The sequence below is a fragment of the Staurois parvus genome, unplaced genomic scaffold (genome assembly GCF_062004578.1).
Source record: "Staurois parvus isolate SC_StPar_1 unplaced genomic scaffold, SC_StPar_1.0 ptg000746l, whole genome shotgun sequence".
Taxonomy (NCBI): domain Eukaryota; kingdom Metazoa; phylum Chordata; class Amphibia; order Anura; family Ranidae; genus Staurois; species Staurois parvus.
The window spans coordinates 2,576,480-2,592,770 of record NW_028318542.1 but is presented as its reverse complement, the minus strand read 5'-3'; the positions used below and the strand labels follow the sequence as shown (position 1 = coordinate 2,592,770).

The following is a 16,291-nucleotide window of genomic DNA, read 5'->3' as shown; positions in this document are numbered from 1 at the left end:
TGTTCCATGCCAGGCAAGCCTTAATACCAGTGCACCAGGGGTTAAGAGCTGCAACAGAGCTCAAAGACCGGATCTTCAGTGAAAAACTCCAAAGAATTAGCTGCAGAATAGGCCCCAAGCTATGTACAGCTGGGACCTTGATGAGCAGGCAGACTTTTCAGCTGAACTGGCCCTTCTGCCTGGGAACCTCTCTTCCTGGGGAAGAACCCTGCACTCTGAGGCTCCAAACTCATTAGACTATCTCACCCACTACATTCTGGAAATCTCCAGAAGACAGAGGGATCAAACTTGGAGCCCACAAAGCCACAAGTAGCCCAAACCAATCACATGCTGCTCTGCTGATTACAGGAGAGCCAAAGAACTAAATTTGCCTAACCAAATCGAGCAACCTATCTAGAAGGGTGCTACATATATAAACACCATACTGACATAGTGGTAATTGGTTTCTATGGGTAAGCTATCTAGCTCTTTAAAACTTCATGCCCTTCAGTATCCACTAAAAACAAATTCTTTTAGGGGCAATTATTTTAAACAGACAGATTTTAAACCACATTTTAAAAATAACTCATAATAGATCCAAGTGCCTTTGAGAAAGTTTGCACTTTTTGAATCAGTGTAGCTCATTGGTGTAAAGGATCCCTAGTGGCATTCTTTTTCCCAACATCATTGTTTTTACTTTCATTGCCTGCTCTGTTTGCTTCTGCACAGCCTGTTCTCTTTTATCATGGCACAGGGCAGTGAGTAGCAACACCCTGATTGTGTGTCCTCTGACTGGTCTCCCTGCAGTATGGAAGCAGGAGAAGCTCTGCGCTGTCTGCTGACTGTTCTGAGTGAGAGCAAGACCCTGTTGTCACTACTTTTACTCAGCTGGATGCAGGGCCAAAAATTAGAGCAGCTGAGCCAGAACTCCAGTAATCATGATTTGCTCAAGTCTTTGGCCAAAGGTCAGTAGGTTCCCAGATATCACATCATAGGCTTTTATGGGAAAATAACATACATAAAAATGTTAAATGATCATATTATCTTTTGGGAAGATTGATTTAATAAGTTAGAAGCAAAATTGGAAACAGACAATGTTCTCTTATTTCTTCCATTGTCATTATACTGTTGAAAGCTGGCTATAGATTTGAGGGGGTGGACTGATGCTGAGGTACAGTCTGACAGCCTCCAGGTTAAAAGATGTTTAATGGGATGCACAGACCTTCATAAACTTGTACAATCAGTTCTGCCTTTTCAAACAGTGAAGGAAATGAAGCACACGTAGCTGGTACCAAGTTGCAAGTAAGCTGCACAGGAGAAAATGGCTGTGATGCGTCCTGGCATTTCAGTGATGTTAGTGAGAGCAGGAAGATGTGTTGCTATTGGTGGAATATCTTCTTGAGTATGGAAAGCCATCATCAACATCAAGATAGTTGTTAGTGTAGCACCCTCTTAGGCTGCTAATTAGGTTTGGTAAATATAGTTTTTGTGGCTCTCCTGTGATACGTTAAGCTGCTTGTGATTGCTTTGGGCTGTTTTGGGTTTCACTGCAGGTTTGATTGCTTCCCCCTGCCCATGTTGTCTCAGCCAATCCTTGAAGAGGGTGCCAAAATGGTGGCTGGGAGTATGTGTAAAAAGTCTGAAACCTGGAGCTGCCCTGTTCTTGTCCATGAGAAGTTCCCAGCCTGAATGGTTTCTGCCTATCCGGGCAGCCCAACAGTAGGTTTCACCTGGTTTCATCGAGGTCCCAGCTTTGGCAGAGCTGGGGGTCTATTCTGCTAAATTCACTTAAGAGAAGGATTTCACTGGGGGTCTGGTCTAGAAGATTCACCGAGGAGTTGTTTGCCTGATACTGGTGGGAGGCATCCAAGTATCCAGGGGCACTGTGAGTACAGACTCAAACAAAAGTATCCTAGTGACTTCTGCTGCTGATATCTCTAACCTACTAATAGTAGTGCTTGCCTGGCCTGGGTCACTGCTGAAGGTGTCCCGGTAATGTCCAATTTCTGGGCTACTCCTGGAGGAGCCACTCTGAGAAGTAGTGTGACAGTGAGCAGTGTCCTCGATCTACTGCTTAGTATCCATAAAGTATCCCACAGCTCCCGTGTCCTATCCAAGTTAATCATCAATACATTTAAAAGACAACCCCTAGACTGTTTATTGAGCCAGCGGAGTGACTGGTACTGTGTGCCTGGCTATCATTGCACTTATCTGGAAAAAGAACTTGGAACAAATCTCCCTTGTATGGGTAAGCGCTACAATAAATAGAAGCACAGTAGGCCATATTAACCAAGATTTTCTTGAACCAGTAAAACTCTGTTTAAAAATACAAATCTCTATCAACAGCTAAGTAAAAAGTACGGACCTGTGTATACACTCTACCTCGCCAAATATCGAACGGTCGTACTGATTGGATATGATGCTGTGAAGGAGGCCTTGGTTGATCACAGTGATGCGTTCAGTGACAGAGGAGATACAGATCTATCAGAATTATTCTTTAAAGACTTTGGTAAGATCCTAAAAACAAAATAATAATCCCAAATTGGTGTCATATGCTTTCATTAGTGACTAACTTGTTTGTATAGGTATGTGCTTTGTTGATACACTTGTACCATATAAACCAGCTGCAATAATTTTGAATTAATTTAAATACAGTCGTTATAACAATAATTATTGTAATGCAAAGGTCAGTTTAAAGTTATTAAAGACACACTCTATTCAAACGTAAACATTTAACATGGAAGCACACACAAGGAACCCAAAATTCCTTTTTTTATCCTGGCTAGTCAACAGATTGGCAAGCTGAACTAAATTTGATACCATTGCCTATTAGAATTTTTTCTTGTCTTGCAAAATGCTTACATTGTTACTGTGGAAGAGTACAGGGCATAGGATCAGACACCAAAACACTGATGCTGATGGTGCAAAGTGAAACAAAAAAGAAAGCGCACCAACCTTTCACATTACCTCAGTAAACCATAATTTTATTAAACTCAGAATAATACTCACAAACAACGAAGTAAATCAAGCATGTAGGTCCTCAAAGGAACTTTAGAAGTGCTCATCTCTGATGAAGATGGGACACCCTTCGAAACGTGTCAGCCGTACTCTGAGTATCTACTCCTACAAAGTGACTCACACAGGCTTCACACTTCTAAAGTTCCTTTGAGGACTTACATGCTTGATTTATTTAGTTGTTTGTGAGTATTATTCTGAATTTAATAAAATTATGGTTTACTGAGGTAAAGCGCAAGGTTGGTGCACTTTCTTTTTTGTTTCACTTTGCAGTACTGGTCGGGCTTCCCCAGCCTCGCTTAGAGCTGCACAACCTTATATGCATTGGTGTTTGAATTTTTCAAGTTCTGGTTCCATCTATCCACCCTTGCTCCGGGTCATAGAGCGCAGGAGAGGTCGTTTCTGGTTCTACTGATGCTGGTGGACCAAGAGGATTTACTCTTCTCATTTATGAAACAAATATATCCCTGAAAATGACAGGAAGTAATCTTCCTGTTCTCAGTTATGCAAGAACCTAATGGGTCGAAGCAATGTACACACAATTCACTGATTATAACTAATATATGAGTAAGATGAATGACTATAAGTGGTAATTTAGTTAGTGTCTATTACAAACAGCTGTATGATCAAATGATTTGCTAACACTCTTTTTTAGGAACATAGTATATAGACAAAGTTTGTTAAGATGTGGCCTCTCAATTCTTCAAGGCTAGGCAAAATCTCGTGATTAGATCCAAACTAAATGCACTGTAATAAAATGGCTTGAGAAGAGCTGGATTCTCATTGATTGGTGCCGATTCTGCTGGCCAGCACAAGTTAATATTAATTTAGTTCATCCCAAGCCAGACTATTAAGGTTGGCCTTAGCTGTATACTATTTCTTAGCTAATAAAGGTTAATAATAAATCACTTGATCATGTAACTGTTTGTTTTAAGTGTACCTCCCCAACAACCACTATTTGTCCATCTGATAGACAGCATCCACATCATTATCAGAGATTGAGCAGCCTAGGACCCATAAATAGTCCTCATATACAACCCTCACCACAAAAATTTACCTCATACAAGGTACTCATGCATTTTCCAATAAGTTTATAGAGTTTTATTAGGAGAGGACTGTTTTTTCCTCTGAGGTGTACACATAAATGGACGATCCTCAACAAGGTGTCATAACTGACATCACTACAGAAGCAAGTTTGGCCCTTGTAAGTTCCACATCTAGATTATTCTATTGGGAAGGTAGGAATCAAAGCATGAAAACCTATACAGTGAGGAACAGAGGTATTTGAACACCATGCGATTTTGAAAGTTCTCCCACGTAAAAATCATGGAGGGGTCTGAAATTCATATTGTAGATGCATTCCCACTCTGAGAGACAGAATTAAAAAAAAAATTCAGGAAATCACATTGTATGATTTTTAAAGAATTTATTTGTCTTGCACTGCTGAACATAAGTATTTGAACACCTAAGAAACAGCAAGAATTATGGCTCTCAAAGACCTGCTACTGTGCCTTTAAAAAGTCCACCTCTACTCCACTCATTAATCTAACTTAGTAGCACCTGTTTGAGCTCTTTAAAGACACCTATCCACCCCACAGTCAGTCAGACGCCAACTGCTACCATGGCCAAGACCAAAGAGCTGTCAAAAGACACCAGAGACAAAATTGTGGACCTCCACAAGGCTGGAAAGGGCTATGGGGCAATTGCCAAGCAGTTTGGTGAAAATAGATCAACTGTTGGAGCAACTGTTAGAAAATGGAAGAGGCTAAAGACGACTGCCAGTCTCCCTCGGACTGGGGCTCCATGCAAGATCTCACCTCGTGGGGTATCACTGATGATAAGAAAGGTGAGGAATCAGCCCAGAACTACAAGGGAGGAGCTGGTCAATGACATGAAAAGAGCTGGGACCACAGTTTCAAAGGTCACTTTCGGTACGCAGTCATGGTTTCAAATGATGCATTGCACGGAAGGTTCCCCTGCTCATCACATGTCCAGACCAGTCTGAAGTTTGCCAATGACCATCTGGATGATCCAGAGGAGGCATGGGAGAAAGTCATGTGGTCAGATGAGACCAAAGTAGAACTTTTTGGTCTAAACTTCACTCGTCGTGTTTGGAGGAAAAAGAAGAATGAGTTGCATCCCAAGAACACCATCCCTACTATGAAGCATGGGGTGGTAACATCATGCTTTGGGGATGCTTTTCTGCAAAGGGGACAGGATGACTGCACTGTATTAAGGAGAGGATGAATGGGGCCATTTATTGCGAGATTTTGAGCAACAACCTCCTTCCCTCAGTCAGAGCATTGACGATGGGTCGTGGCTGGGTTTTCCAACATGACAACGACCCAAAGCACATAGCCAGGATAACCAAGGAGTGGCTCTGTAAGAAGCATATCAAGGTTCTGGAGTGGCTTAGCCAGTCTCCTGACCTAAATCCAATAGAACATCTTTGGAGGGAGCTGAAACTCCATGTTGCTCAGTGACAGCCCTGAAACCTGACAGATCTAGAGGAGATCTGTGTGGAGAAGTGGGACAAAATCCCTGTTGCAATGTGTACAAACCTGGTCAAGAACTACAGGAAACGTTTGACCTCTGTAATTACAAACAAAGGCTTCTGTACCAAACATTAACACTGATTTTCTCAGGTGTTCAAATACTTATGTTCAGCAGTGCAAGACAAATAAATTCTTTAAAAATCATACAATGTGATTTCCTGAATTTTTTTTTAAATTCTGTCTCTCAGAGTGGGAATGCACCTACAATGTGAATTTCAGACCCCTCCATGATTTCTAAGTGGCATGAGCCCAATAAACAAACAATTAATATCTGCTTCCTGAATTTATGAAGGATGTTTTTTATGGGCATCGTTAGAATCAATGAATTTTGTATTAGGTGTACGGGTGCCACAACGCATAAAAAACACAAGTTGCTGTGAGGTGCACAACATTTTCTTTTTCCAGTTTTTATATAGAACTTACATGTTATTCAGCACTTTAAAGCGTACTTGGCGTGTGGTGATTGCACCCTCTGCATCCAGATAGGAATGTAACAAAGTTATAAAAATGTTAGATCTTTTTAAAAAGGCATTATGTTCTTTAACTTTGGGTTAGGGCATCAGAGCTCCAGCTTTCATTTTTGATAGCGTGAGGAAGGGTTATAACCCTTGTATGGTTTATTTTTGCCATCTATGTCACATTGGGGAGATTTTCCTTCATTTCATGTCCCATAGCCAAAACAGGAAGTGAGGGAAAATACCTCTAAACTGAGGGAATCCTTTGTTTTCACCAGGGTAATCAGAACTAGTGTCCCCATTAGAAGATAACAATTCCTGTTCTGGGGACAACCCAAAATTTGGTACAGTATCCGCTATCCGATGCTCGGCTGCTGGGGTGACTTGGTTCACATGCTGACAGAGAGGGCTCTGCAAACCCACTGTGGCACACGTGCCATAGGTTCGCAACCACTGTTATAGACCAACAGAGAGTGGCACATAATTGTGTAGTGGAAGGAAAATGATAAACGGTTTTCAATATTTTTTACAAATAAATATCTGAAAAGTGTGGCGTGCATTTATATTCAGCCCCCTTTATTCTAATACCCCTAATTAAAATCTAGTGGAACCAATTAGCGTCAGAAGTCACCTAATTAATAAACAGAGTCCACCTGTGTGTAATTTAATTCAGTATAAATACAGCTGTTCTGTGAAGCCCTCAGAGGTTTGTTAGAGAATATTAGTGAACAAACAGCAACATGAAGGCCAAGGAACGCACCAGACAGGTTAGGGATAAAGTTGTGGATAAGTTTAAAGCAGGGTCAGGTTATAAAAAATATCCCAAGCTTTGAACATCTCACAGAGCAATGTTTAATCCATCATCTGAAAATGGAAAGAGTATGGCACAACTGCAAACCTACCAAGACATGGCTGTCATACCTAACTAACTGACAGCCAAGAGGCGCATGGTAACTCTGGAAGAGCTGCAGAGATCCACAGCTGAGGTGAGGGAATCTGTCCACAGGACAACTATTCATCGTGCACACCACAAATCTGGCCTTTATGGAAGAGCGGAAAGAAGAAAGCCATTGTTGAAAGAAAGCCATAAGAAGCCCTGTTTGCAGTTTGCAAGAAGCCATATTGGGGACACAGCAAACAGGTGGAAGAAGATGCTCTGGTCAGATGAGACCAAATTTAACTTTTTGGCCTAAAATCAAAACACTATGTGTGGCGGAAAACTAACACTGCACATCACCCTGAACACATCCTCCCCACCGTGGCAAATGGTGGTGGCAGCATCATGTTGTGGGGATGCTTTTCTTCAGCAGGGACAGGGAAGCTGGTCAGAGTTGATGGGAAGATGGATGGAGCCAAATACACGGCAATCTTAGAAGAAAACCTGTTAAAGTCTGCAAAAGACTTGAGACTGGGGTGGAGGTCCACCTTCCAGCAGGACAATGACCCTAAAAATACAGCCAGAGCTACAATGGAATGGTTTAGATAAAAGCATATTCATGTTGTTAGAATGGGCCAGTCACAGTCCAGACCCAAACCCAATTGAGAATCTGTGGCAAGACTTCAAAAATGCTGTTCCCAGATGCTCTCCATCCAATCTGACAGAGCTTGAGCTATTGTGCAAAGAAGAATGGGCAGAAATGTCCCTCTCTAGATGTGCAAAGGTGGTAGAGACATCCCCAAAAATACTTGCAGATGTAATTGCAGTCAAAGGTGGTTCTAAAAAGTATTGACTTGGGGGGCTGAATACAAATGCACGCCACACTTTTCAGATATTTATTTGTAAAAAATTTTGAAAACCATTTATCATTTTCCTTTCACTTCACAATGATGTGCCACTTTGTGTTGGTCTATCACATAAAATCCTTATAAAATATATGTACATGTGGGGATCTCCAATCCTCTGACCACTACGCGGGCTGTATGGGCACTGACAGCTCATCACTCATGGAGGCAAGTACAGCAGGGACTGGGGAGATGGGGGTGGGGAAGATGTAGGGTGCTAGTTCTGAAAAGATAAACTAATCTTTTAAATGATCAGTATATTTTCATGCTGTAAGTATAAGCCTACACAAAGACAGTGGGAACACACAACATCCATGCTAATGGTGTTCCTGCTGATATTTATGCAATATAGAGTGAGTCAATAGGTCATTGTTTAAAATGTTTGAATTTTAAAGGGCATTCAAGAGCAATATGTATAAAACATTTCACTTTTTTTAGGGGTCATTATGAGCAATGGAGAGAGATGGAAAATACTGCGACGCTTTTCCCTGACAACACTGAGAAATTTTGGGATGGGGAAGCGGACTGTGGAGGAAAGAATCCAGGAGGAAGCTCAGTGTCTCCGGGACAGATTTATGAAGATCAAAGGCAGGTGGAGATCATGCTGAAATTGCACAATGGTGACTCCAAATCCACTTTTACATGACATTGCTCAACCTATTGATCTAAACTATTTATTTTCTAACACAATCTTCAAAGATCCCTATTACTAAGCTGGTGTAACAGTATCATCTAATATGCTAATGACTACTTGGGTTATATCTCCTGGTATGAGATGTGTTATAAAAAATAGTCTAAACATTTAAGGGGCTGAAATATTGGCATCCTTGTAATTATTGGGCTTCTAATGATTGACAGCTGCCTCTGAAATTTCAGCAGTACACAGTAGGAACTAGTTTACAATGAATATACCTGTTAGGAATGGACTGGCCAGCAATGGTGGGACTCACCTGCCTTTTGATCTGCAGTACCAGGGCTGGCCAGCGGGTGCTCCCAGCAATCAGAGACTCAACCTTTCAGCCAGCTAACACCTGGAACTGATGATGCTGGGGCATTTAAGGGATGGCCAGACCCACAGACTCTGCCTTGGTGTTGTGTTTGTCCTGGGCCCTGTATCTGTCCTGCATCCTGTTTCTGTCCCTCTGCCTGACCCTCTGTACTACGCTGCTTGTTACCTGTTTTGATCTCTGGCTTGTGACCCTGACCATCCCTCTGCCTGACCCTCTGTACTACGCTGCTTGCTACCTGCTGAACCTGGCCTGTGACCCCGACCATTCTCTGCTTGCTCCCCCTGTACCTACCTGCCCAATTGATATTGACCCGGCCTGCCTGACGACGCTTGCTTGTATGTACTGTTATCTGTGGGTGGTTTGGTTTGGTTTGTTTGCACTGTATTATGTTTAGTATTGCACTGCGTTTATGTTTGTATGGTTAGTGTTAATAAATTGTATTGTTTATCACATATCTGAAGTCTGCGTTTCCCTGCATCAGTCACACACCTCTGGTCATACCTGGGAGCCCTGACATTACACCAAGGCCAATCCTGACCAGAAGTGGCTGCACAGGGAAGCCATCTTGGCTTGTTGATGGGAAGGATGGATCTTGATGAGGTTGAATATTTATATCTGCTAGTGTTTGATGACAGGGAGTATGCTTATCAGACTCTGAAGGAGTATACCTGGGATGAACTGCTAGAATGTATACGGCTCGCTCATGTTCTAGTAGATCAGGGCACAGAGTTCTCTGAGGTGCAGCCTTTGATTGAGGTTTGTGCTGAGTTGGTTTCATCTGGTTCCCCCGAATGCAGGGATGAATTTTTGCCACCATTTAGTGCAGACCAGGTAGAGTCCCTGGTGTGGTTATTAGAGGATGATGTGGGTTACTTTCTGGAGCGTTATTCCACATGTTCACCACAGACACTAAGAGATTGTATAAACGCAGTGCAGTCATTGACCAGACAGGCTTTGTGTAAGCCCAGCTTTGTTCAACCCATACTGCAGACATGGACAGATTTGTTGCACCCAGCCTCAGTCAGCTTACAAAGACCCAGTCCTGCTTCTAATCTATTTCCTCAAAACTCTATTCCTGCATTCCCAACAGCTCCTCCTGCCCTGCTATCTACCGCATGTCAGTACCCTGTTCCCACTCGCTGCACCTATCCTGCCTTTAACCCTGTAAAAGAGCCCTCTGTAGCAACCGCTCCCTCTCCTGTTCCATCCTCCAGTTCTTCTCTGTCTCCAGCTGCTCCATTCGTTTGCAGACCTGCGTTTACTTGCAGTGCTCCAGTAGTTAAAACCAGAAAAAAGCGAAAATTCTTTCCAACCAATACCATCCTGCCAGTATCCAAACCGGTGAGCCTGCCTTCCGTGGTTCAGCCTGAAGCCTCTACTCAGCCTGAAGCCTCTACTCAGCCTGAAGCCTCTACTCATCCTGAAGCCTCTACTCAGCCTGATGCCTCTACTCAGCCTGATGCCGGTACGCAGCCTGATGCCTATATGCAGCCTGATGCCTCTACTCGGCCTGAAGCCTCTACTCGGCCTGATGCCTCTACTCGGCCTGAAGCCTCTACCCAGCATGATGAACTGATCCAGCCTGACGATCCTATTAGGCCAGTTGACTCGATGCCCGCTGTTGATCCAGATGATCCGGTACCTGATCCGGTGCCCGCTGTCGAGCCAAATGACCTGATGCCTGGTGACCCAGTGCCCGCTGTCATACCTGGTGACCCGATGCCCGCTGTCGAGCCAGACAATCCGGTACCTGATGACCCGGTGCTCACTGTCGTGCCTGTTGACTCGGAGCCCACTGCCTTGCCAGATGACGCGGTGCCCGCTGTCAAGCCAAATGACCTGATGCCTGGTGACCCAGTGCCCGCGGTCCAGCCAGACGATCCAATGTCTGACCCAGTGCCCGCGGTCATACCAGTTGACTCGGAGCCCACTGCCTTGCCAGATGACGCGGTGCCCGCTGTCGAGCCAAATGACCTGATGCCTGGTGACCCGATGCCCGCTGTCCAGCCAGACGATCCAATGTCTGACCCAGTGCCAGCGGTCATCCCAGTTGACTCGGAGCCCACGGTTGTGCCTGGTGACTTGGTGCCCGCCGCCCCGCCTGGGGGCCTGAGACCTGTCGTTCCACCTGGGGGTCCGGCGCCCGCCACTCCGCCTGAGGGTCCGAGACCTGTCGCTCCGCCTGGGGGTCCGGCGCCCGCCGCTCCGCTTGAGGGCCCGAGACCTGTCACTCCTCCTGGGGGTCCGGCGCCCGCCGCTCCGCCTGAGGGCCCGAGACCTGTCGCTCCATCTGGGGGTCCGGCGCCCGCCGCTCCGCCTGAGGGCCCGAGACCTGTCGCTCCTCCTGGGGGTCCGGCGCCCGCCGCTCCGCCTGAGGGCCCGAGACCTGTCGCTCCTCCTGGGGGTCCGGCGCCCGCCGCTCCGCCTGAGGGCCCGAGACCTGTCGCTCCGCCTGGGGGTCCGGCGCCCGCCGCTCCGCCTGAGGGCCCGAGACCTATCGCTCCATCTGGGGGTCCGGCGCCCGCCGCTCCGCCTGAGGGCCCGAGACCTGTCGCCCCGCCTGGGGGCCCGATGCCTGTCGCCCCGCCTGGGGGCCCGATGCCTGTCGCCCCGCCTGGGGGCCCGATGCCTGTCGCCCCGCCTGGGGGCCCGATGCCTGTCGCCCCGCCTGGGGGCCCGATGCCTGTCGCCCCGCCTGGGGGCCCGACGCCTGCTGCTCCGCCCGGGGGTCCGGCGCCCGCCGCTCCGCCTGAGGGCCCGAGACCTGTCGCTCCTCCTGGGGGTCCGGCGCCCGCCGCTCCGCCTGAGGGCCCGAGACCTGTCGCTCCGCCTGGGGGTCCGGCGCCCGCCGCTCCGCCTGAGGGCCCGAGACCTGTCGCTCCATCTGGGGGTCCGGCGCCTGTCGCCCCGCCTGGGGGCACGATGCCTGTCGCCCCGCCTGGGGGCACGATGCCTGTCGCCCCGCCTGGGGGCACGATGCCTGTCGCCCCGCCTGGGGGCACGATGCCTGTCGCCCCGCCTGGGGGCACGATGCCTGTCGCCCCGCCTGGGGGCCCGATGCCTGTCGCCCCGCCTGGGGGCCCGATGCCTGTCGCCCCGCCTGGGGGCCCGATGCCTGTCGCCCCGCCCGGGGGCCCGACGCCTGCTGCTCCGCCCGGGGGCCCGGTGCCTGCTGCCCCGCCCGGGGGCCCGGTGCCTGCTGCCCCGCCCGGGGGCCCGGTGCCTGCTGCCCCGCCCGGGGGCCCGGTGCCTGCTGCCCCGCCCGGGGGCCCGGTGCCTGCTGCCCCGCCCGGGGGCCCGGTCGCCCCGCCCAGGGGCCCGGTGCCTGCTGCTCCGCCCGGGGGCCCGGTGCCTGCTGCTCCGCCCGGGGGCCCGGTGCCTGCTGCTCCGCCCGGGGGCCCGATGCATGTCGCCCCGCCCGGGGGCCCGGTGCCTGCTGCTCCGCCCGGGGGCCCGGTGCCTGCTGCTCCGCCCGGGGGCCCGGTGCCTGCTGCTCCGCCTGGTGGCCCGCTGCCTGCGGCTCCGCCTGGTAAACCGATGTGCCTCTGCCCGGAGTCCTGCCCGATGTGCCTCTGCCCGGAGTCCTGCCCGATGTGCCTCTGCCCGGAGTCCTGCCCGATGTGCCTCTGCCCGGAGTCCTGCCCGATGTGCCTCTGCCCGGAGTCCTGCCCGATGTGCCTCTGCCCGGAGTCCTGCCCGATGTGCCTCTGCCCGGAGTCCTGCCCGATGTGCCTCTGCCCGGTGTGCCTCTGCCCGGTGTGCCTCTGCCCGGAGTCCTGCCCGATGTGCCTCTGCCCGGAGTCCTGCCCGATGTGCCTCTGCCCGGAGTCCTGCCCGATGTGCCTCTGCCCGATGTGCCTCTGCCCGGTGTGCCTCTGCCCGGTGTGCCTCTGCTCGGAGTCCTGCCTGATGTGCCTCTGCCCGATGTGCCTCTGCCCGGAGTCCTGCCTGATGTGCCTCTGCCCGGTGTGCCTCTGCTCGATGTGCCGCTGCCCGGAGTCCAGCCCGGTGTGCCGCTGCCCGGAGTCCAGCCCGGTGTGCCGCTGCCCGGAGTCCAGCCCGGTGTGCCGCTGCCCGGAGTCCAGCCCGGTGTGCCGCTGCCCGGAGTCCTGCCCGGTGTGCCAGTCTTTGATATCCCGCCAGTTACCAGACCCGGGCGGTGGAACATTTTGCCCAGCTAGGACTGTTTGGAGCGTCCTGAGGCCGCTCCTTGGGGGGGGGGGGGTACTGTTAGGAATGGACTGGCCAGCAATGGTGGGACTCACCTGCCTTGTGATCTGCAGTACCAGGGCTGGCCAGCGGGTGCTCCCAGCAATCAGAGACTCAACCTTTCAGCCAGCTAACACCTGGAACTGATGATGCTGGGGTATTTAAGGGATGGCCAGACCCACAGACTCTGCCTTGGTGTTGTGTTTGTCCTGGGCCCTGTATCTGTCCTGCATCCTGTTTCTGTCCCTCTGCCTGACCCTCTGTACTACGCTGCTTGTTACCTGTTTTGATCTCTGGCTTGTGACCCTGACCATCCCTCTGCCTGACCCTCTGTACTACGCTGCTTGCTACCTGCTGAACCTGGCCTGTGACCCCGAGCATTCTCTGCTTGCTCCCCCTGTACCTACCTGCCCAATTGATATTGACCCGGCCTGCCTGACGACGCTTGCTTGTATGTACTGTTATCTGTGGGTGGTTTGGTTTGGTTTGTTTGCACTGTATTATGTTTAGTATTGCACTGCGTTTATGTTTGTATGGTTAGTGTTAATAAATTGTATTGTTTATCACATATCTGAAGTCTGCGTTTCCCTGCATCAGTCACACACCTCTGGTCATACCTGGGAGCCCTGACAATACCTCAGGGCATAAGCCCCTTATGTGATATGAGGAGTTCAGGCTGTGTGGTCTTTTGGAATAAGTACTCACAGTTATCTAGTTGGAATAGAATTTAACAGAGGCAATTAGTAATTCAGCTATTTCTGAAAAACATCGGCAAACATCATGGTAAGCCATATTAGTTAACAATGTATATTTCTAAATAATTTCAAAGAACTATTTCTTCTGTACTTGAAAGCTGAACTTTAGCCATTATTTCAGTATTGCACAGTTGTATGGGCTCCTCTTCTGTACTGAAATTTTCTGCTCTGATTTCACTGTGCACTGTTAAGCTGCATCAAGTCATGTAGAGCAGACCTCATTTACTGGCTGGAGGATAACTTATCCTTTTCCTCCATAGTCTTACCTGCCTGCCCCTTTATTTCACTGGATTTCAATTCTTTAAATAATGGCATTCAGATTTAAATGGCTGGGTGCAATGATTTCAGTAATGCTTAAAGTGAAACATTAAAAATGTAAAGCTCAATTAAATAACGTGTATGGGGGCTCTCCTGACCCTGCCTAATAAGTGCCACATCTTTGCGATGTATATAACAATATTGAGGTGTGCTTAACCACTAGCAGACCTCCAGCTGTACATTTACTCCTCCCCCCGGCACTGCAACATACCTGTATGTTGTGGTGCACATGTGCACTGGCGCTTGGTACCCATTTGCTGTGAGCGGCTGGGTATTATGTTATCGCTATGATTATTCATGGTGATCACATGATTACATGTAAGCAAAAGAGTCATGAATGGGCTTCCATTCATGGCTGTTTAGTATTGTGATGCTGTGATTGGCCCACAGCTATCACATGGTACCTGGGCCAATCACAGCACCTGTACCATGTGATTAGCTGTAGCCAGTCACGGATCATATTAGTAAGCAAGCTGTCATGAATGAAAGCCATTAATGACAGCTAAAACTATAGTGATCAATAGTGTAAAAAAAAAAATCTCTGATCACCCCCCAATGTGATCACCAATCAGTATATCCAAATTACCATCACACCAGTCATATGATGATGCTGTACTGCACTGGTGACAATATGTAAGAAATTGTGAAAAAACAAAAAAGCTAATTATATTTAGTTTTTGTATTTTCCAAAAAATTGTGACAAAATGTTACAACTTCAAAAAACTCACCAAGCCTCTTACAAACCTTGGACTGCCTACTTTCCAAAAAGGGGTCATCGGTACATCAGAACTGATCAATTTTCAAATATACATACCATAGTTTTTAGACTTTATAACTTTCACACAGACTAAATAATAAACACTGATTTGGTTATTTTTACAAAAGAAATGTAGCAGACTACATTTTGGCCTACATTTATGAAGAAAGATTATTTGTTTGCAAAATTTTCTAACAGAAACTAAGAACAATTTTTTTTTTCACAATTTGTGGTGTTTTTTGCATTTATATAGCAAAAAATAAATGACCCAGTAGTCATTCAATACCACCAAAGAAAGCTCTATTTGTGTGAAAAAAATTATATAAAATTAATTTGGGTACCATGCTGCATGACTGAGCAATTGCCAGTTAAAGTAGCACAGTGCTGCATAGCTAAAAATGCCCTGGTCATGAAGGGGGTAAATCCTTCTGGAGGTCAAGTGGTAAATTGCCAGCAAAACGACAGCTCCTGGATGTTTCAAGTGAAGCTTTTTTTTTTTTAAATACCAAACATGTCTTTACTAACCTGGTCTGTGAAATGGTTTTGCACAGAGCAGCCCAGACCCACTTCTTTTCAGGTCCCTGTCGGTGCTCCTGGCTCCTCCCTCTCAAGCAGTGCCTCCAGGGAAAGCTGTTCGCCCTGGGGGGCACCGCTGCATGCTCATCCCGAGCTACTGCTCTATGCGTTCATATGCGTCTGCTCTCTACACATTGGCTCACTGGCTGGGATTAACAGCAGCGGGAGCCAATGGGCTTCTGCTGCTGTCTCAGCCAATGAGAAGGAAGAGTCTCCAGACAGCACAGGCTGTCAAGAACTTTTCTGGATCGGAGGGGGCTTAAGTAAGGATTGGGGGGAGCCGGGGGGCGCTACAACCAGAAAGTTTTTTGTTTTTAACAGTTGCATTTATTGAAATCATACAAAAGTATAACAAATCAAGGTACATAGAATGTTTTTTTACCTTCATGTGTAGAAAAAACCTTTAGCCTGTACAACTACTTTCATTATGTTAGTAAAAAAAGCGGCCCACACACACACAAAAAAAAATACAGCATGGGATTCCCCCCAGTTAATATCAGATACTTCAAGTCTGGTATGAATTTTATGAGGGGAACCCATGCACAAATCAAGAAAAAAAGATGCATCTTGTCCCCCTGAAAATTGGACCTTGCCCAAGCATACAGCCTGGAAGGCCAGGAAACAGGAAGGCGGGCGTCCACTAGCCTCTTGAACCATACCAGACCACATGCCCTCAACATGGGGGCCCCCTGGCAAAACACCTTGCCCCCCTATTGATGAGGACAAGGGCCTCTTCCCCACAACCCTGGCTTAGTGTTTGTGGGGTTCTGCTGGTGAGGGGCTTGTCAGAATCTGGAAGTCTCTTTAACGATATGGTGGCTCCCAGATACTGCCCCCCCCCATGCAAATGAGTGAGGTGTACATATTGCCCTTACTCATT

At 48.0% G+C, this 16,291-nt stretch overlaps 1 protein-coding gene across 1 annotated transcript in view; it reads left to right on the top strand.

Annotated features, from left to right (window-relative positions):
- The window catches only part of LOC149445115 (cytochrome P450 2H2-like), a 34,101-nt gene that overhangs the window by 6,395 nt on the left and 11,415 nt on the right, over window positions 1-16,291 (top strand). Inside the window, exons 2-3 of the mRNA XM_089654168.1 lie at window positions 2,326-2,488; window positions 8,225-8,374. Of these exons, the coding sequence (XP_089510294.1) occupies window positions 2,326-2,488; window positions 8,225-8,374 (313 nt within the window). The remainder of the gene's footprint in view (window positions 1-2,325; window positions 2,489-8,224; window positions 8,375-16,291) is intronic.